The 21,072-nt window shown below is 39.7% G+C and overlaps 2 protein-coding genes and 1 non-coding gene across 5 annotated transcripts; 2 read left to right on the plus strand and 1 right to left on the minus strand.

Annotated features, from left to right (window-relative positions):
• Window positions 1–4,696: 4,696 nt before the first annotated feature.
• znf346 (zinc finger protein 346) lies at window positions 4,697–9,057 on the minus strand. The gene is made up of 7 exons (XM_027000090.2): window positions 8,922–9,057; window positions 8,340–8,443; window positions 8,077–8,172; window positions 7,834–7,981; window positions 7,423–7,638; window positions 7,180–7,279; window positions 4,697–7,077 (listed from the first exon to the last, which is right to left on the minus strand). The coding sequence occupies exons 1-7, from the start codon at window positions 8,977–8,979 to the stop codon at window positions 6,945–6,947; spliced, it is 855 nt and encodes a 284-aa protein (XP_026855891.2). The 5' UTR covers window positions 8,980–9,057; the 3' UTR covers window positions 4,697–6,944.
• A 506-nt stretch (window positions 9,058–9,563) lies between these two features.
• Window positions 9,564–17,563, plus strand: uimc1 (ubiquitin interaction motif containing 1). Of its 3 annotated transcripts, none has more exons than XM_035527040.1 (18): window positions 9,564–9,965; window positions 10,122–10,197; window positions 10,395–10,519; window positions 11,538–11,831; window positions 12,080–12,547; window positions 12,981–13,047; window positions 13,486–13,592; window positions 13,729–14,193; window positions 14,476–14,727; window positions 15,073–15,128; window positions 15,321–15,418; window positions 15,632–15,687; window positions 15,848–16,085; window positions 16,212–16,275; window positions 16,361–16,469; window positions 16,740–16,788; window positions 17,018–17,063; window positions 17,146–17,563. In XM_035527040.1, the coding sequence occupies exons 1-18, from the start codon at window positions 9,858–9,860 to the stop codon at window positions 17,342–17,344; spliced, it is 2,877 nt and encodes a 958-aa protein (XP_035382933.1). In that variant the 5' UTR covers window positions 9,564–9,857; the 3' UTR covers window positions 17,345–17,563. The 3 variants fall into 3 exon arrangements, with proteins under 3 accessions (XP_035382933.1, XP_035382932.1, XP_035382934.1); XM_035527039.1 differs by having other exon boundaries at window positions 9,565–9,965; window positions 15,315–15,418; XM_035527041.1 differs by lacking the exons at window positions 9,564–9,965; window positions 10,122–10,197; window positions 10,395–10,519 and adding an exon at window positions 10,526–11,161 and having other exon boundaries at window positions 15,315–15,418.
• Window positions 13,132–13,261, plus strand: LOC113571317. Its single transcript, XR_003409991.1, has one exon.
• Window positions 17,564–21,072: the final 3,509 nt, after the last annotated feature.

Consider the following 21,072-nt stretch of genomic DNA (forward strand, 5'->3'; position numbering starts at 1 on the left):
GAGCCCAACAGAGTGGCCATTGTGTGAGCAGAACAGGAGAAGCCACTGATTACAAGCACCAAAGTGAAAGATCCCTTCCTCCTTAAATCTTGAGGCTGGCTAAGAAGTCAAAGGCAGCTCAATTATTTTACCTTATTCCACATACAAAGGCACTACATGATCGCAACATGCAGCTGAGGTGTTGTGTAAGGTGGCTAAGAGGCAAAGGTTTAATGACCACTGACTCCACTAATATGAAAAGTGTGATTGACTTCAGTCATGAATTCTGAACCATTTCATAATAACATCATGCAGTTAGCTATAGGCTTATCTAAACAGTCATCTGTTACTTTCTCAGTTCCTTCGCTGCCGTATATATATATATATATATATATATATATATATATATATATATATATATATATATATATATATATATATATATATATATATATATATATATATGCCAGATATGCCATTGCACTTACATATACAAGTGACCCTTAACCCAACCTTAAGCTCAAATCAGTGTTTTCTTAGTCATCCTTAACTCACTGTGCTATGCCAAATGGCAAATAAGCCAACTGAAGGTGCTGGACCACTCACGCAGCTGTAGTGCAAGTACCTAGCAGATTCTGCCAGCACCCTGAAAGAAGGTTATTGTCCCAAACTGCGGTAGGACCAGCTCTCTCTATGCCCTTCTCCTAGTCAGCCTGCTTTCATTAGCTCCCCTGTTCATGCCACAGCCACAGATCTGCTTCACATTCAGTGGATCAAAGCACAGGGAAAGGGTTCTGTAATGCAATAATGGGTGTCCACGGGGGAGCCCCTCTCTGGGAAAGTGCAATAGGTTAGAATATCAGTGATATTTGCCGTCCAACCGTAACCGTTCACCTGTTGTCTGGTCTGGCAGGCCACTCAGAGAAGCACTATGATTCCACTTCCTTGGACACTTAAATGCTGGAAATGATATCCATCTGTTGGCTGGCAGTGTATGTAAGACACTTCCTCTTCAGGGCAAAGTTGAAAAATTGTGTCTTCTCAAGCAACCTGGTGTGTTATCAGAGATGTGTTGGGTTTCAAATATTATAAGCGTTAGCTAGTACTAGGGGGAGTTTTAATACACATGAAATTAATCTCAAACCCCATACTGTAAAAACTTAAATTAAATTAATATTGGAAAATTCATTAAAGAATTCAGAAAATGATTTTCCAGCAATTTGCTTTAACAAACCTTATTTGTTTATATTTCATGGCTTTTTGGTCTTGTTTATGGCTTTATTTTTATTTTTATTTATTTAAACTAATCAAAAAAGAATCTGAACTTGTTTTTCTTTAAAAGTCTGGTTGTGGTGCTTTGCGTATCATGTGACAGAGGTCCTGACAGGTGGCTGTCCAAACTGCACGTTCACAGGTTGTAGCACTTACTCCCAGTTTGACTGCTGCAGATTAAGTGTGTCCATCTGTCAGAAGAATTAGATGTAATCTGTAGGAATTTTCAGATTGTGGCAGGGTTTGCTCTGGTAGGGAAACGGGAGTAATCTGAACCCTATAGCCACCTGCACTGGACTCGGAGCTCTCAGGAAATGCAGAGCATGAGGTTTTCTTTCTGCCCTCAGAGTGGGCGAGTCCCCAGTTGAGAGTTATGCAGACATATATACTGGCATATTATGGGAGCCATGCAATGCATGATTTGATTATAAGAAATATTAAATGAACTCTAGGAACTAGTGCATTTGCATCTATGGCATTTAGCAGATACCCTTATCCAGAGCGACTTACAAAAGTGCTTTTGTTGTCTACTCAGAAAAGTATCCTTTTCTAGCACAAACAGGTTAGAGTCCAAAAATACCCCTAAACTGAGATACCACCAGTGCTGAAACCTAGACTGAGAGATACAGTAGAATACAATACAATGCAATACATGACAAGACAATTCAAGGGCTACTAGACAAGGCAGTTTGAGTGCACAACTCTTCTTACAAGGGTATGATTAGATTAACTTAAGTGCTGTATGGAACTAGCATGCTTTTCAAGGCTCATTTAGTTCCAGTGATTTGGGGCAAAGGAAGTTGGGAGATATACTTGGATGGTTGTTTGTGCTGAACTGAAGTCAAATCTTGAATATAAAAAAAAAAAAGCAATTTTACTTATTGAATCCTGCTTTTGAGCTTGTATCCTCAATGTACACTTCACAAGCTGCTTCATAAAGCAACAAAAGGCCTTACACTTACACGGTAATTGAATTTGCATTGGATACATGATTGTCCAACCACCTGTGGAACACTAGCATTCATGTAATAACATTAGTTTCCCGCGGTACAATGCCACTCTTCTGTCTCTGCCACATCATTCCATGCACCTAGTTGAAAGAATGGCACAGTCCATTCAGAAATGGGCTCCTTTTACTCCCTGTTCCCCCAGCCCACTGCTGGCAGTTCCTGTGGTTTCATCGACAGGGTGAAGTAGACCTCGGCCACCAGGCAAACAAGCGTTTGACCTTCCCTTATCTCTGGTTCGAAGTTCTTCCCCATGCTTGTTGGATTAGGTCAGCCCAACATCCGATTTGGGTTATGAAACAGGATTGCTGCAACCGCCGCCAAACAACCCCCCCCCCCCCCCCCCCAAAAAAAAAAGGTTTGGCAATGTTAAATCTTAGAATAACACTTTAGAGGACACATATGTTTAATCTGAAACTGAACATGCAGGCCACAGCGTGTTTGTTTTTGAAGGATAGGTTTTTCAAAGATATTGCAAAACCTCAAGAGAAAGGTTTGTTCCTTTTGGAGGCAGAATCATGGCTAGCACAGCCACAGAGGAAAACATGGACAAACAGCTGTGTTGTTCTTTTGATACCCTTGCATATCTAATGAGACTCTGAAAAGGGAACTTTCTAGACAGTTTGGTGACAGAAACATATTTCATGGAAATCCCCAAGGTTAAACATTTATTCATCCCACCCAAGGAAACTATAATTTACATCTATTGTACTGTCTCTGCACACATACTTGAGTTAACGCTGACTTTTAATGCTGTTCAAAGCAAAGTTAGTTAATCAGCTATGTAAATTACATCATTAAATAAATCTAGAGGCTTTTCTGGTTACTGACAACCTGAAATTCATTTTCAAGCATCCAACAGTGAAAAGACTATTAAACTGGTACAGCTGCAAATGACAATGAGCTCAGTCAGTTCATTTCCATGTGGCCCAATCTTACCACCTGTGATTCCCATTTGGTCTGTGTTCACATAGGCTTTGAGGCATTGACTTAAGAATGTCTCCTTCCCAGAATCTGTCCAAAGGAAAACAGCGAATGCTCTTCTCCCACTTCCTATCATATCTCCAGTTTCTCGCTCATTGTGTACTGAAGGATAATGCAGGCTTGCGCATATAGGACCCCATGCTTTTCATGGCGCAGCCAGTCAGTTATAATAGAAGCTTGTGTGGAACATCCTTGTTTCCTATAAGACTGTTTACATTAGGTCTGCACTCAATCGGACCATGTGGCTAAGAATATAATCACTGAATTAGCGATGCCATTTAAGGGAAACTTCCACATAAACATGGAAGGAAAAGTATAAAAAAAAAAAAAAAAACTGCACACAACAGAACTTTTTTGTATATGCTCCAATCTAAGAATTATGTACCCTCACAGAAAAAAAGCAACATTTTTCAAAATGGTGTTGGAGTAAAGGTTTTGTATAGTGAGTTCACTCCAGATAGGACATCTAGCAGGAGAGTAAACAAACAAAAAGGACATGGACCAAACATGTGTTTAGTAAACAGCTTAATCAATTGCCCAAGTGGAGATCCAGAAGTGAGGGCACGATGCATAAGAGGAGTCTGAATCAAAATAAGTGTGCCAGGAACCAAGAGTCATTTATTATGAGTGTTATTAAACCTGGCAAAATGCTATTGGCAAAAAAAAAGGCAAATTATTTAATACAAAACAACAAAAGTTTAAATTAAACGCTAGCCTATTATTAAATATTGATTGCCTCCTGTACACATCCTATTTACCTACTGTACAAATTTTATTTTATGTATCTTACTAAATTATATGTTAACAACAGGTTTCCTCAGTTATCATGGCAACAATGGGTCAGCAGCAAAATTATTCCTAGATATTAGTCATTTCATGAAGACCTATAGAAAATTTACTATTGGATGAATAGCAGCAAAACATATATGACAGTATTCAAGTTACTGTACTATTACTATAATATTTCTGTTATTTTATTAAAGTTGCATTTTCAACTGAGGAGCTACCTAAATCATTTTTCCAATATGAATAAAGTAAGAACAGGGATTGTGTGAGACTATATTCAGGAGCACATTAAACCTCTACATTTGGAGCAACTTATGGCCTCTGTAGTCAGTTAACGATTTTTTTCAATCATGACAAGTCACTGGAGAGAGCTACTCAACAAGGCTAATCTCTCAGCAGCGAACATGCATGCTTATGGAAAAACTAATGAGAGTGCATTTGGCTGGTTGGAGGCACACAGGAGGAATCTGTGTGCCGTCTGCATATGGAGCAGGGCTGTTTATACACCATGGCGCCTCAGCAGAGGGGGCAGCGTGCCTCATGCACTGTGAATGGAGGGGCCTGGGACGCCTCCCCTCACTGAGTAAATAGATCTTATCAATGAAAACAGTGAACACTCCACCTACTTCCCGTTTTTTTTATGAATGGAAGACCACCTATGCCAAAACTAGGCCTCATTCACCTTTATTGCTTAAAAGGAATGTACCAGTGGGCCGTAGAATAGGGAAAAACATAAACAAATTAATAATGACGGCATTGCTATCTAGCTGGGGAGCTGGTCAATTTAATAAGCATTTAGACACAAGTGTTTATTACCAGTTCAGTGTCAAATGCAAGGTAAGCTTCATGGTAATGATTCTAAATGGGTTTCATATTTTCAACGGCAGTGACCTTTTATGTGCAGCACTCTAAGTTTGAAAAGCCATGTTTCTGCAATACCACCGCAGCAACTTGAGCAATATACAATATGGCCAATATATGGTAAAGAGTATATGATAAGGGCGCCATCTAGAGGACAGTAGGTAAAACTGGAATGACAAGAAAAAACTGCCAGTCACATATTTGATCTAGTTTCCTAACAAGCATTTTCAGATAAGTATGTCTTTCATAACCTAACAAACATTTTATAATAAATAACCCCCCACCCCGCCAAAAAAAAAAAAACTTTACTAAATGAAAATCAATGTGTATAATTGAGGCCCACATTGTCTAGTTTAAAAAAAGAAATGAATCATTCACATCACAAAAGCTACTATGCTACTAATTAGGTTAAGTCAGTAGACCACATTTCAGCATTTCTATTTTTACACTGCTTTAAAGCACCAATATTTTATGAGTATACTTCATAAGTTGTGAAAAAAACAAAACAAAAAAAAAACAGCTTTGAGAGCTCAGCAAAAAGAACAATACTGAAATTAAGTATTCAACTTGCTATACATGACTCCATTTTACAGTGTAACAGTTTCATGACTATAATTTTGCTTTTATCATTTGCTGGAGTGTGCAATAGCAAAAATTAAAAAACTGTCATTTTGTAATGGATCGACTGCCAAGACTACACACACGTTTCATAAAAAATACGCAACAGCTGATGTAATTAGTTGCTACATCTAATGATTTCAAATGACATTCAATACCCAACTGTTCATTATGCAATTACCCTTCTAGTTGGCTTAAGCATTTTAGTCAGCAACAACTACTAACTTGGGGCCTACAGTAATGCACTTCAGCATTAATAAAGTCATACCAAAAGTAAGTCTTACTAGATCTGTCCCCAGGAATCCCCCATTGTATTCTTTAATTCAAAAGGTTATTGCATGATTGGTCAATGCAGGCATTACAACAGTTTAGAGCTGGAATTTAAGACAATGCGACTCTCACAATTTATGCTTAAGATTAGGTTCTTATAAACTCATATTACTGACATTGCACATTCTACATCTGAAGTTTTTTTCCATGTTTTTTGTGTGCGCGTTTTTATAGGGTTAATTAATAGGATTTAGCTGGGCACCCATACTCTAATATTTACTTTAAATATGTCCAAGTGCAGTGATCTGTTTAAGCATTTTGCTTACTGGCAGGTGGCGAGGCCGTAGTCACCGAAAATAGACCATGCTGCTCAACAGGGAGAATTAGTCAATTTGAATCATGTCCGACAAAATATAATTTAGCAGACAGATGTAAACGTCACCCAGCGCAAAATGGTTCCTTCTTTAACATCAGGTTGATGTGCCATCATGGTTTCTTAGCCAGGCAGGTGCAATGGTGAAACACGAAAACAGAAATGCAGAATTTTAAAATGATTCCTACTGCCCTCCAATGGCCAAATGAAGTAACTGGTGTAATGAATTCACATTAAATACAATTCAGCCATGAAAATTAAAATATAAAACAATCATGACCTGTATTTAACTAAAAACATACATTTATAGCAACAAACATCGCTCCTGAAATTACTCCAAAATGTCACTCATATTGACAATCCTTTCAGAAAAAAAGTCAGAAAACAAATCTATGTAAACAAAATTTCGAACTAAAATACAAACTTGGACTAAATAGAACCAGGAACCTATGTAGTGTTGCTCTATTAATGTAATATATTGTGAAATTACAGACTGAATTACTTAAACTGCAATGAAATGAGAGACATGGTACAAATGCCCTATATGTGGAAAAAAACAGCACTCCGTTAATGTGTTTTGCCTTCCTTCATGTTTCAACAGGATGAATACAGTATGGAGGTTAGATGTCACCACTCGCCTATGCCCGAGTGAGAAAGATACACCAAACAGAAAGAGGAGCTGGGAAGAGCAGAAGCTGGCATTAGGAGGTGCGCAGACCAGACGCTGTGTGCGCCTCAACACAAGCAGCTTGCCCCAAATGCGCGAAAGGGCAGTGACAGCTAAAAGAATCCCCTCACTCATAGTCCTGCTTAAAACTGCCCCAGTCCTCTTGTGCTGGCTCCTCTTGGTTAGAGCCATACTGGTACTCTGGCTGGTCATTCTCTGAGGGGCTGACAAGTGAGTTGTCCCCTCTCTTGAGTTTAACACTGACAAAGGAATGGAATATGCCATCAGAAACAGCACAATTCTGAGACAGACATGACATCATCAAGATCGTCTATGTGGATGAGAACTGATGCAATACTTACTGATTCTTGTGTTTAGAGCCGCTGATATGAGCCTGGTATTGTTCCACTGAATTGAGCTCAAGATTGCACACAGTGCACGGATAGCCCTTTACTGTAGAGGCTTATGGGAAGATGTTAATGATCATTTCTGTTGTATCTGAGCAATATCATGCACAGAATGAATTAATTTTTAAAAAATAAATAAATAAATACCAGAAGAAAAAAAAAAATCTCACATACACAACAGCTGTGTTACTTTCTCACCTGGGGCAGGAGAAGGCCCATAGGTCTCCATGAGTTTCTGCTTAGTCAACTGTTTTCTGTGCTTCTTGCCAACATAGTGCTGCTGGGCCATCAGAGGGTTATTGAAAGAGGCTTGGCAGATGGAGCAGAAGCGGTTAGGGTCTTGGTCTGCGGGATCCTGTTCTCCTGCAGCCTGCCCATCCTCCCTCTTCGCCTGAGCTTTGGGCTGAGGTAAAGCTGTCATAAGTGCCAAAAAGAAAAAAAAAAAAGTTTAAAAAAATTTCACACACCAAGAAACCATGGCTGACTGTTTTGCATATATCACATAAAGCAAGCAATAACCTAATAATACACAATGAAACATACTAAGCAAAAATTATTGCATTATGATTCATCTACTTTACAGGAGTCAAACCAAGGGGAATGGCATACCTTGTGTATGTGGACCAATGTTTTTTAACCTAAGATTCTTGGCATGAACCTTGCCTTGGTAGTGGGACTCTGCCACTACTGCAGAGGAGAAAGTCATGTTGCAGACGTGGCAAGCTTTGTATTTGTCGTCTTGACTGACCTCACTAGTCTGCAATAAATAAGATGCAGGCTAAACATGAACAGAATCATACAGGTGGCGTCTTAAACTTTGACGCCCTGTTTAATTGCTAGTATCTTACTTACAGAATAATCTGACGACGCTTTAAATCTCTTGGCAATGGGCTCATCATTTCCGTGGACGGTCATATATCGTCGTACTTTATTTGCATGCTTTTTGCTCTGTAATAAGCGAAATCGCATCATAATTATATAACAATGTTAGCTACAAAGTTGGAGAAGATGCGTTAATGTGGTGGATACACATTGTATTTAGCGACGTATTTCCACGTTCAGAGTAGTTAGCTAGCTGGCTAGCTACTCTCAACAAATACACAAAGCCAACTAACCTGGTAATGAGCTAGTTTTTGAGATTCTGAAATTAGGACAGCACTGCACACTTTACACTGCGAGTCTGAAAACATGTCGCCATGTTCCTGGATCATTCGGTTAACTGTAAAGAGAAAAAAAATATTTAGCAGGTCAGCTCGCTACTTGTGAAGCTCAATATACCTGGATATGAGGTACATTTCACATTAGTGAAAACAAAAGCCCGTTTTGCCTTGTAGTATGCAGAGGTAGCGGTTAGAGGCAGAATTTCAGCGTTAAATCAGTGAGGCTTAGCTTAGTCAGTTAGGACAGGTAGCTAGCTCGTTCAGTTAGATGCCCTCTTCACAGCCACAAATCGACCTTGGGATACACAATCTCGATGAGACCAGCTAGTGTTAGCATTAGCATCCTGCAGCTACAGGAACATTGCTGCCAATGTGCTAACGCTAGCTAGGTTTTTGTTGTGGATAGACGGTTGGTTAGCTAGCAACACCAGAACGTTTGGCCTACATTTCCTTTAGCTAGTTTACATTTTACTTTGGTATATGTAGTGCCTGGAGCTCAGCGTAATTTCTTGCGGACGATCGAACGTGTGCGCTTACCCTCCGCTGTCCCCGAAGGTAAATATGGAAAATCTCCATTCGGTTCTTCGGACGCCATGTTTGCAGAAGGCGGTGCGCTCAGGCGCAGACACGAGTACCGTTTCAACCAGCAGGCTGTACTGAACGAACTGAGAGTCCCAAGTTGCAGCCCTAGAGTGAACACGTTTCATTGCATAAACCCCCACTTTCCGTAGTTTTGAAATGAAACCTAGGGCACATCGTGCTACCTAGCTGTTTGTTTTAAACAGAAGAATCACCTGGTAAAGACTTGTCACGCCTAAGTGCTAACTACGAAACTAGCTAGTTGCTTGTTCAGACAGCGACTAATCGTAACTTATTTTGTTTCATTGTCTGATTAGTTAACCGTCTGTCTAACGTAGCTTGTTCACTTCAGGAAAATGTATTTTGTCAGTTCGCTATTTCTATGTAATCAACCTGTCCATTTACCTGTGCTTTAATATATTTGATGTAGAGCAAAAATGTTTGCGTACTGTAAAACAAATAATACATTATTTTACGACTTTATCTGATTTGTGGGTGTGATTGCTTGCAAGCTAAAACATTTTACGCGCGGATGTTGTTAAACTCTTTCCCATCGGTCTCGCGCGAGTTGTAGATGTTTTGAGCTCGGGGTAGCTCGTGCACTCCCTGATATCCGCCAGGTCTGTTCTGATAGCAGTTAGCTAGTTAGCTAGCTAATTTAGCTAGATAATCAACACCATAATTTTAGATAGGTGCGGTGCATATGAAAATAATATAGCTAGCAGCTTAGCTAATGCACCTTGGCTAGAATTTCCGCGTAGCTTTTAGGTTGTCTCGTAGGCTCATCTCTTAACAGCTAACTAGCCAGCGTTTGCTAACTAGGCACGTCTGTGAATGTAAACTAGCGAGCTAGCTTGTTAGCTAGGCAGCTAGTTGGCGAGCCGTTCTCGCAGTATGCCTCGGAGGAAACGAACCACAGCTCAAAATGAAAGACAGAGAAAAGTTCGCCGCACAGATAATAATGAGGATGCATTGGTCATCTCTGATTCCGAAAACGAGGAGGTACGTGCTAGTCAGCTAGCTAACTTCTCCGAAGTCAGTGAAATCCAACTAATCCTACATGTATTTAGGTTAGAACTCAAAATGCATCTTAAAACGTATGTTTTCATTTTATTGTTGTTGTTGTTCGTGTTGTAATAACGAGCTGAACTTCAACAGGAAGAAGACTGTGCCATCAAGCTGTCACCAAGGGCCGCTCGTTGGCGAGAGAGGGGAAACAAAGTACAGATACAAGGTAAGTGATACGGCCACCACTGACAGGGCAATGTCAGAATATCTTTTGCAAAGACATCTAATTATGACAGAAGACGTTGGGCGCATAAGAAGTAAACTAAACGGACGCATAAACTAAACGGACGTTGGCGATCTTTTCATGAATATTAAAGGAAATAAACAGTGATCATGTATGAAATGACGTTTGTGTGCAACAAGATATGACAGAGGAAGAAATGCTGGACCTGGCTATGAGACTCAGTAAACAAGAGGCAAACACTGCTGCTCACAGACAACAGCTGGAGGATGACGACATGAAAAAAGCCATTGCGGAAAGTCTTCATGTAAGGTTAAATATCTATGTAAGGCTATGTTTAGACAGCAGGACAAAGTGTTAAAGTCAGTTTTATGCACTTTTCAAATATGTTACATCATTTGTATAAATCTGGCTCAAATAGAACTTTAACTGACCAAATATCTGGTTTGAGATGTGACTGACTATACAAAAAACTAGTCCTGCCTTGTTCTGTTTCGTATTGATTCTAGCGTCTTTGATTACACATATTTAGTAAAGCTGGTTTTCTAATGATACAGGTAGGGTTTGCAGGCTTACTTTAAAAATGTATTCCGTTACAGATTTCTGATTAATTACTTATTAAAATTGTATTTTTAGCCTAATCCAATGGATTACATTATTTATGTAATGTAGGATTACTTTAATTTGGATTGCTTTAACTCGTTAACTGCCAAAGAGTTTCAGAACACTCCCCTACCATGTCAGGTAGTATGGATATCAGCAAGCTCCAATGAGCTGTTGGATTTCTCATTGCAGATTCATTAACACCTTGGTAGATGTGTAAAAGTTGTCAATATTAACATTTCCCTTCCCCAGCAGTCTGGCATTGGTGAGAAGGCACTTTGCTGCAGAATGTTCAATCTCTACAACCCTGTCAAATTTGGTCCACCAGTGTAAACATCCTAGATAGGTATAGAATGTTTTGTCATTGGTGAAAACAAAGCTCTTTGTACCAAATCTGTGTTTGGAATATATCTTGTTGGAATAGACATCTTAATATCACTCTTTCACAGCAGGTGATCATGCACTCATTAGAGGACAGTATTTCAGTTAGAAACAGTATAGCGCTTGGTTTAGGGAGTTTATAGAAGAAAAAGATTAACAAGCAATCCATGTTAAATTGTAATGTAATCTTTTTGGTAATCACTATAATTTAAAAACATACCAGTGATGTAACTGGCTTTTTCTGTAACTGTAATGGAATAGTTAGGACCCTTAATTTGTTTTGGTGTGCTGAATATGTAATATTGTTACATGTATTTCTTACTATGCAACGCTGATTATAGGTCAGCCAATGCCAAGATACAGAAGGAGACTCGGAGCCAATCAGCCTTACACCAAAGCCTTGTCAAGACCCACACATTGTGATGGGACCTTTGAGGCGCAAGCTTTCTTTCCCCAACAAGAATGAGATGCACAGTGCAAACAGTGGTGATGCTGTTGCTGTAGCAGTGAGCAGCGTAGACAGTATGCAAGAGGTCAGCCCACTGCCGCCCATGCCTGACCTGTCACAGAGGACCTTGTCTCAGCTCCCACCTCTGTCCCCCTCTCTGCCCTCGGTGCCTTCTACATCTTCTCAAGTGTGTTTCTCTGCATGAAATTGACTTTTCCTGCATTTATTTATAAGTTCTGCATATCTTATTTAACGTTTATTGACCATAACACTGGCATCAGACTAAAAAGGGTTTCAGTAGTGCTTTTAATTGTTCTTTACTTGAATAATGTTGTTTGTTTGGTTTGGTTTTCTGCATGATGAGTGTGGCAGGGAAGTGGCTTTTCAGTGGTAGCATCGGTGTTTTCTAAACAACATTAATATCCCTCCTCACAGTGGAAGGATGAAGTCCTTGATGCGGGCTCTCCAGAACAGAAGCCTTCCCAGAACAATTCTCAGCTTCGGTGTTCACCTGCCTTCCTTCGGCAATGCAGTGTCCGACTGGGCCAGGATGTGCTGAGAGCCTCACAGAATGCCCAGAGTACACATGACTGCTCTACCAACTTAACCAGCAGCTTCCAGCTTGACCTGCCACAAAGCCCACTCAAAAGCCCTGTCTTTGCAAAGACAGATCCTAAAGGAGGCACTGAATTGTCTGGTATCAAAGACGGTGACAGTTTTACAGACAGTGTATGTTCACCAAATGAAGAAGAAAACTTTCAGAAATCTTCAAGCCATAAAAATCTACTTTCTGAGAGAACGGATTGCCCAAAACGCCTTTCACTCTGCAGAAAAGCTCAGCCGTTAAACCGCGTTACAGTGCCTGATGGGGAAGATGGTGGCGGGGACATCTGTCTGAAACAGGTTTGTGCTGTTGTAATACCTGTAAGCGCTGGTCATATTTTTTTGTTTACAGTGGCATCATTAGCTGTCACTTTTGCATATGTAATTAAGACTATAGTTGTAAATTGTGATTCGATTGTAATTTGATAACTTTAACGTCTTTTAAATATTTGTAGAAATGTTACTTATGAGTACTTCTCATACTTCTTTTCCTAGTATGAGATGGCCTAAAAAATCATTAGTTAATCATCATTTTGGCCTTTGTCACACTGAAACTGTGTACACCTTAAATATGGAAATAATCCAGCAATCTATTTTGGTCAAAATCTTTCAAACTAGTCTATGAATTGGGGTTAGGGATGCAATATTGTATGTTTAATATACTGCAAGGCTTACTGTAATTGAAAAATGTAACAGTTTAATTCAAAACAATTTCTAACGTCTCCTCTAACAGGAACCTCTCGAGCCAAATCAGATGAAGGATGAATATACTCACGGAACCAGCTTAACCTCTGTGTTTGGTAGGACCTTACCTGCTACCATAATGCTTTGTAAATTTACACTACTATATATTTTTCTCTTTTGACTAGGCTGTGTGTGCACACGTGGTGTTTCCACTGAGGCTGCAGAACTGAGCAGTGTGCTGCAGTCTATGGCACCACGCAGAGTGACACTGGTTCCTGCCGACAGGGCCTGACAAGTTATTAGGTTCCCTGTGCGATGGTTCCATACAAACGAGCTTCTGCTTTCAGCTGTCAAAGTTTGATATGCCATACACTGAAAGCATGTGATATTTTATCAACATTAAACCTCAGCAATGTATTTGCTTTTTCTTTACGTAAAATTGTAAACTTTTTAATATTATTTGAAGTTAGAAATCATGTGATGTTGGGTGAAGGGTGAGCCTGAATCATCAGTGCTGAGTACTAACAGAGCTTTGTTGTCTTTGGCCATTGCAGAGAAATCAGCAAAATCAGAGAAAACGCCATTGGCTGAAGAGACTTTTAAGGAGTTCACCAGTCACATGCTTCTACACTTGTCAGATGAAGAGGAAGAGGAAGAGAAAGTATACATTTTTTTTTTTTTTGTTCACATGTTTTTCAGTGCACTGTTTTAAAGCTCCTTTCCCTGGGGTGTAAAAACATTCAACATGCAAGTGTATGTGCATCTGCTTGTCTTGAGTGTTTTACTGTATTTTCCAGGTGGCTGTTCAAAGCCCTGTATTCCACCAAGAGTCTGTTTCACGTGCTCGCCACCTGAGCCTCTTCCCTACACAGCCCTGCTGCTCTCTCCGTGCTGCCGCCACCACCACCACTACTACTACTACCACCACCACCATCCACACACTGAGCCATTCCAATCAAGAGTCCAACTCTCAGGATGTACTTCAAAGGAAAATCATCCCCAAGACTGCTTACCCAGCAGAGTCCGACCAACCAGAAGTTCCTAGAAAGTGGGGCATCCAAGATACCTCTGCGTGTGATTCTCAATTCACGGAGGGAAATGGCGAAGGCCTTGTGTCATATTACTGGGGTGTTCCGTTCTGCCCCAAGGGCCAAAACCCAGATGATTACACCAGTGTCATTCTCAGCCAGTTGGAGGTGTATGAAAAGAGCCTGAAAACAGCCCAGCGAGGACTCCTACGCAAAGTGGATTGGGGTCTTCCGGTGAGTTACGCCTAGTAGAAAACCCACAGCTAATGTGAAAGAAGGATTCCTTCTGGAATTTAGTTGATGCCTGTTGCTTAATGTATTATATGGATTAATAAATCACTGTTGTAATGGTCTTAGAAATCTTTGAGGTACTGCTGAAAATAAACCTTTACTACATAAAGCATGTAGCGTTCATGATTAAAGCTGCTTAAGTTTGGGTTTTTGTTTACACATTTAATGCTTGAATTCCTAAAAGAAAAAAATCTCCAAGCCTTGGTGCTGGTGTTCTGGGTGCAGGTGTGTCCTTGCCCACTGGAAAGGTCATTCGGCAGAAGATTTAAGCGTCATAGAGCCCCTCGTCTTATGGGCGAGGATGACGAAGAAAATGACGAAGAACCAGAACAACAGCAACAGGAAGAGCAAAAGAAGGCGGAGGAGGCAGGGGAAGAGAGGGCGGAGTCCCAGGCAGGTCCGGATGAAAGAACAAGGAATGGACAGGGCGAACCGTATGTGGTGGTGTCGTCTCCTGAGGCACAGGAGGAGCTGACGGTGCGTGCTGTTCACTGCAGAGGAACCCCTGGGCTTCCTGTTGCATGTTCTGTCTGCAGAAGCAGTGTGGCATTGCCGCATGCCACTTTTTGTGACATCTTTTGAAGTGGATTTCCATTTGACTTACTTTATTCAAATCTTATTTGTGTATGTTGTTGTTGTTGCCACAAGGAGGCACTCTAAAACCTCTTCTGTTCCATATCTGTCAGTAGAGTAGAGAAGGTTACCCTTACACACACAGAGACACACACACCTTTTTTGCACTCCTCACATATTACAACATATGAATTCTTCTTTAGCAATAATTGTGAGTTTTTTTGTTTTGTTTTTTTCTCCATTTCACAGCAAAAATCTTTGCTGTTTGGGCAACAGGAGTCCATGGATGCACTCAAATCTTCCAGGTAAAATGGTGTCCAGAATTTGAAACTTTTAGAAAGATAAGCTACAGTTTCACTAATGAAATTCTTAATCAGATAGGTGATTTTAAGGCTCCTAGATGTAAGTTTACTCAACACACCATTGGCTTGAAATAAAACTAAATGGTGCCAGTTTCCTTAAAGCTCTATTTATAAAAGCTGCTTTTGCAGTTTTAGGAAATCTAGTCATCGGGACTGTTCTCCGATACAGCAGCGTGATGAATATGAAGAAGGTCAACATGAACAGTGTGATGTTGCGAACACTGTGTGTCCAGGTATGAACAGGGCCAGGCCAATCCAGTGTGCATTTACTTCAGTGGTTCATACTTAATGGAGCATTGTAGGGTTTAGTAGATTGCCATTGCACTTTTAGATCTATAATCATTCCAACTCCCTTGTGCCCATAAGGCTAGAGTGGTCTGCCATAAGACTCTTGTGTTTGGCATGCTGAAGTGCTTCTCTGCCCTCACCCATCTCTCTGAACACAGAAACTCAGCTGAGTAAAGACAGTACACCAGATCTGATGGTGACCAGTCCTGTGCAGGTACATCTGTCAGTAAGGTTTCCAAATTATCCAAATAAGTATGTCTACATTCATGTGTACAAAACCATTATAGTATAAACTGGACACAAATTTTCAAGCAAGGCAATATTTTTTTCTGTCTTTTTTTCTCTCTTAACCCTGTCTCACCATTATCTTTTAGCCACAGTCACGGGCAGACAGTGAGGTCATGGAGGTGGATGAAGAAGGGACTCCCCCTGCCATAGATGAGGAAAGGATGGAGCAGGAGCAGGGTGAGGAGGAGGAGGAGCAGAGGGAGCCACATTCTCCTCTGAGCCAGACGGTGGCATGCCCCATGTGCTGTTGCTTCTTCACCCGCAACAAGATTGAGATGCACGCAGCCTACTGCGACGGCACCACAGAGCTGCACAAGCAGCGAGGTCAGCAGTAAAGCGAGCCAAGCACACTCCACCACACATTCGCTGGATTTGCACTTCAGATGTTTGATTTATTGCAGTGGTTTTGTACATGATTTCTGCATGACCATGATTTTGCTGTGTATGTAGTGCCAGCGCTACGGAAGAGGACAGGAAGAATAGCGATGGGTGAGGCCTCGCCAAGATCTGAGAAGTAAGTAGGCACCATAGTCCTAAGACTATGGATTAGCATTGTGTCTTAATAAATATTAAATCAGGCTTTGATGGTTCTTCAACAGATCAGAGGAGCAAGAGAAATGCTACTTGTGTTTTAAGTTTTTCTCCCGTGACAAGTACACTCAACATGTTCCCCAGTGCCTTCAGCAGAAAACACTCAGACCCAATCAGGTAAACCCTGAATGAGATATCATCAGTGCCCTTCTGTTTTATTGTAAGATCATATGGTGGTATTTAAAATGTGTATATATGAGCCTATGGAAATTTGCAAAGGGTGGGTAAAGAAAAACCTTGTCTTAACTGTGAATGTGGCCAGATGTTTTTGGACAACACATGCCATTGTGGGGGCTTAAAGCTGAATGCCGGTTATAGTTCTCTGTTATTAAGGCACACAGCATTAGGTTTTTTTGTATTATTTCTTCTTAATTCTTCTCCTTAAAGGGAAATGGCTTACTGGCCGCCCTGGATCAGACAGAAAAGGGGCATATAGGTATGTACAATTCTCCTGGGATGTCTGTTATCTTTTATTCACATCAAATTAGGAAACGAACAAATATTGTGTTTGATAACTCTCAGAGAAGGTTCAAAGTTCATATTGTGATCTTAACAATGAAATACCACTGTGCATCTTAACAATGTAATATTGTGATCTTAACAATGTAATACCATTGTGCATCTGCATGCAAGTTATTAATGTATCTAAAACATTTTTTTTCTAGATGATTATGAAGCCGGACCATCTGATATTACGATCCAAAGCAACCGGTAGGTTCGGAACTATTTAGTCTGCCTTTAAAAGACTAATATGACTTTAAATATGATACCTTTTCTGTTTATCTATGGCTAGTGGCCTTGCAGACCCTTCAGCAATGGCTGAAGATGTTGGAAGCGGAAGCTGTTCAGCATCTGACTTCTGTGTCAGCTCCTCTCCCATCAAATCCTTCACACCCATATCTGAAGCTAAAGACTGTTTCATAGACTTCAAACACCAGTATTCATCCAAGCCCAGTCAGAGACTAGGGAGGAAAAGAAAATTCAAGAGATAGCATAACATGCTTAAAAACACTGGGCTATTTTTATTGTGTTTTGTTTGTTTTTTCTGATTTGTATACCTTTTTGCAATGTTATGCCTTTTATAATTACTATGTACAAATGCTACTAAATGCTGTCACCTTATTTAAGTTCCTTTTGAAATTTTTTGTTTTTGTATATTATTGTGGTATGTTCCATGATTTAAAAAAAAATTATTGCCAGAATTGACAATAAAATAATCATAATATTCTTACATTGAGTTTGAATTTCTCATATACAAAATAGAATTTGGGTTTTGAGAGGGGGTACTTCTCTCTTCTCTGTTGCAATTTGAATGTAGTTCAGACCTATAGTGGGTGAGGGCTCTAGCTGCTGAAGAAACAGGCACTGCAGGCCTGGTTACAGAAATAGAACACATTAACCTTGGTATCCAGCATATCTGGTTTTTTGGCTTCTAGTTCAGGCTAACTTTTTTTTTTTTTCCTTCCCCTTTTGGACAGACCCAATTTAAAACAGCAATATTTTTAATTCAGATTTTGATTTTGGTTTCCTTTTGTTAATTATAACTTTATGGTTGTCTATTATATTGGCTTCAAACTAAGTTGATGATGCGTAAAAATGTAATGCAAATAGAGGTGAAAATATGTTAATCTTAGATTAAATCCGTAGACGCCGTTTCTCTAAAGATCAACTTCTGTATTTCTCTTGCACCCAACAGTGACTTTACTACTGACTCTGGCATTGACACGAGTTGCACTATACATCACAATATGTTCTTATTCCATGAACCACAGATGTATTCAAATAATACATAATCTATATTAAATTTTTCCATGATCAATTAATATGGACTAAATTAACTATTGGCTGACTTGAGGGACTGAGGTGTTTGATATGAATAATGTTACCCTCACGTGGCACTTCAGGGCAAATCTTACTCCCTATCTAAACATCTTGGCAGTTGTCATTCTCAGGTAGGACACATTCCTTCTTATGAGAAACCAAAGAAGTTGATGATGGGTATGAATTAGGAGGTGGTAAAGAACAAGCACATGCACAAATTTTTGACCATAATGTCAAATTTATAAAAGTTCAGGAAGTGCTTGATACTTGCACTAGAGGCATTAGAGACATGTGCTGTTAGTAGTCTTCTTATGAGACTAAATGTCCTAATATCTTCTCTTTGGTTTCAACTGGCTGTTTGAATAGATGTTCTACAATGAAAGTATTTGTTTAAACTTGTTTAATCTTGGCTATGTATTTTAAGGCACACTAAGTAAGGGTCTTATAATCACATGAAAATCTTTTTTCAACACAAAGCTGGATGCTACATTTGCTTAGTTGTGCTGTCATATTAACATTTCTTAACTGGTTCCCATGGAGAGGGGTGATGTCCCACTTTTGGGTCCGGGTCCACTGGATGTGTGTATGTGGACGACCTGGGACTAGATGATAGGCAGCAAAGCCTATGCCATCCCCTTAGATAAGACACTAGGTCAGGGAGGGAGAGAGATAGAGATAGATAGATAGATAGAGAGAGAGAGAGAGAGAGAGAGAGAGAGAGAGAGAGAAAAAAAGAAAAAGAATGAATGAATGTGTATGCATACACCCATTTGTGAAGGTCTTTATACATCTGACAGTTAGAGCTATAATAATTTTTACACAAACTCAAGGTTGCTTTACAACATACAATATTTAAAAATACAGTTGAAAGAGAATAATCTTCAGAAGACACTTAAAGGAGGAAAGACAAGTACAAGTACAGTTTAGGTGCTAAAGCACTGAAAAGACTGCCACCCATTGAAGAGTACAGAGTGAGGGAATGTAAGTAGACAGTTGTTGGAGGGTCTGAGCGAGGAGTTCCCCAAGATAAGATGGAGCCAGTCCATTGAAGGGCTTTGAAGGTAGTGTGGAGTATTTTATACTGGATACATGATGCAATGGGTAAACAATGTAAATCACGAAGAAGAGGGATGATATGATTTTTTTGTTCAGATTATTTTGGTGGAAGCGATCACTCCAGCTACTGAGTTTTGAGTAACTTTAAGTATGTTAATGGTTTTACCAGGAAGACCAATAAAAATGGAATTACAACATCATTGCAAGAAAATATGAACATACATTATGGTATCACTAATTGAGTAATGGTTACAGGTATGCCATGTTATGAAAATGAAGGGGGAAAAATGACTTAATGTGTGTCTCAAAAGTGAGTGATGAATTGGAACAGTATGCCAAGATGAGTGCAGGCCACAATACATTATAACAGTGTCAAGAGACATTTCAGCTAAACGTTTTCTGGGCCTAAATAGCAGTACCTTTGATTTTTTTCTGTGTTCACTGTACAAAGTTTTTGTTCATCCAGAGTTTTAAATCATATATTCATATTCTATAAGGGGCTAGAATGGAAAGTCTAATGCTAATTCTGTTTATGAGATGAGATGAGCAAAAGCTAAGTCTGCCACTGCTAATCGCAGTTTATGTAATAGTTATACGATATATCAATGCAAGCTTTAATAAAAGGTATTAGTGTTAGCTGATTTTTTACATGCAAACTGAAGTGATCAGTTTTTTTGTACATCTTTTTTCTCTTTCATGTGATAATGACAACATTTTAGTTTCCATAATGAACCATAGGGTAGTTTCCATGATACACTCCTGCAGCAGACATGTCAGAGTGGCTTGTTATTAGTGAGACACCATTCATACTGTTGAGGAGTGATATGACACAAGATGCATTTTGATCATGATTGGATATAAAAAAAATAATGCAAGTAAAAATAGCATCACCCATGAATGGTGTATTGCAAATTAGATGATCAGTCACTGGCACTGTTTCTGTTTTGTCGTATTGCATGCAGGAGGCTGGAAATGTGAGGGATTATGTGCATTAACACAGGCTGCAGATGTTCTAGTTAATTCAGGAACATCCCTCTCTAAAAGCAAATTTGATGAGCAGGTCGGCCACTGCCCTCTAACCCAGAGTGTGCCAGCACGCCCCTGCTTCTGCTATGTTTTACAGGCAGCACCATATTCAATATTAATTGAAGTAGAGACACACAAGGAAGTGTGTCTTACAAATCTGTACAACATTACTAAGTAGGCCTCAGTGAATGGTGTTTTGTGTATTATTATGTTTCGGCATAATAGCCCAGTCATATTCATAATGAATGTTTTGCTAAGATGTACATTTTGTCAACATTACATAGTTCTTGTAGTATGTCCCTGTATTTTGCACCATACATTCATCACTTTTAACAAGACGTCCAGCCTAAAGTGAGGAAAGCATCCCCCATAACATGATACAGCAACCCCATATTTAATTGTTTGGATGGTGTTTGTTGAAAAACTGTGTTGGGTTTGCACCTCACACGGCATTCTTAATTTTCACCAAAAGACTCAATTTTTGTCTCATCTGATCACAAAATCTTATCTTGCCTGTCTGATGCTTTTTGGGGAAACTCCAGATATACTTTGAGGTGACTTTTCTACAGTAATGATTTCTTAGCCTCCCATACAGGAAAACTGTCAAAATAAAGACCAAAGATCTGCCCGGTACAACAGTATATATGTTACTGTTCACTTAATGTTCACAGCACCCATCAGAATGGGAAAAATGTGAAATAGGTGACTGACTGTGGCATGGTTCTTGGTACCAGACAGGATGGTTTGAGTATTTAGAAACTGCTGGCGTGCTGGATTTTTGCACACAACAGTCTGTAGAGTTTACACTGAATGCAAA

Source organism: Electrophorus electricus, chromosome 6 (assembly GCF_013358815.1).
Source record: "Electrophorus electricus isolate fEleEle1 chromosome 6, fEleEle1.pri, whole genome shotgun sequence".
In the NCBI taxonomy this organism is placed as follows: domain Eukaryota; kingdom Metazoa; phylum Chordata; class Actinopteri; order Gymnotiformes; family Gymnotidae; genus Electrophorus; species Electrophorus electricus.

Coding starts and splice junctions, on each gene's coding strand:
- znf346 (XM_027000090.2), bottom strand. CDS start 8,979: ATGGCGTCCGAAGAACCGAATGGAGATTTTCCATATTTACCTTCGGGG. Junction 8,173..8,339: donor AAAAACTAGCTCATTACCAG/GTTAGTTGGCTT, acceptor CGCTTATTACAG/AGCAAAAAGCATGCAAATAA. Junction 7,280..7,422: donor TGGGCCTTCTCCTGCCCCAG/GTGAGAAAGTAA, acceptor TCTTCCCATAAG/CCTCTACAGTAAAGGGCTAT.
- uimc1 (XM_035527039.1), top strand. CDS start 9,858: ATGCCTCGGAGGAAACGAACCACAGCTCAAAATGAAAGACAGAGAAAA. Junction 13,048..13,485: donor CAGCTTAACCTCTGTGTTTG/GTAGGACCTTAC, acceptor TGGCCATTGCAG/AGAAATCAGCAAAATCAGAG. Junction 16,086..16,211: donor AGAGCTGCACAAGCAGCGAG/GTCAGCAGTAAA, acceptor CTGTGTATGTAG/TGCCAGCGCTACGGAAGAGG.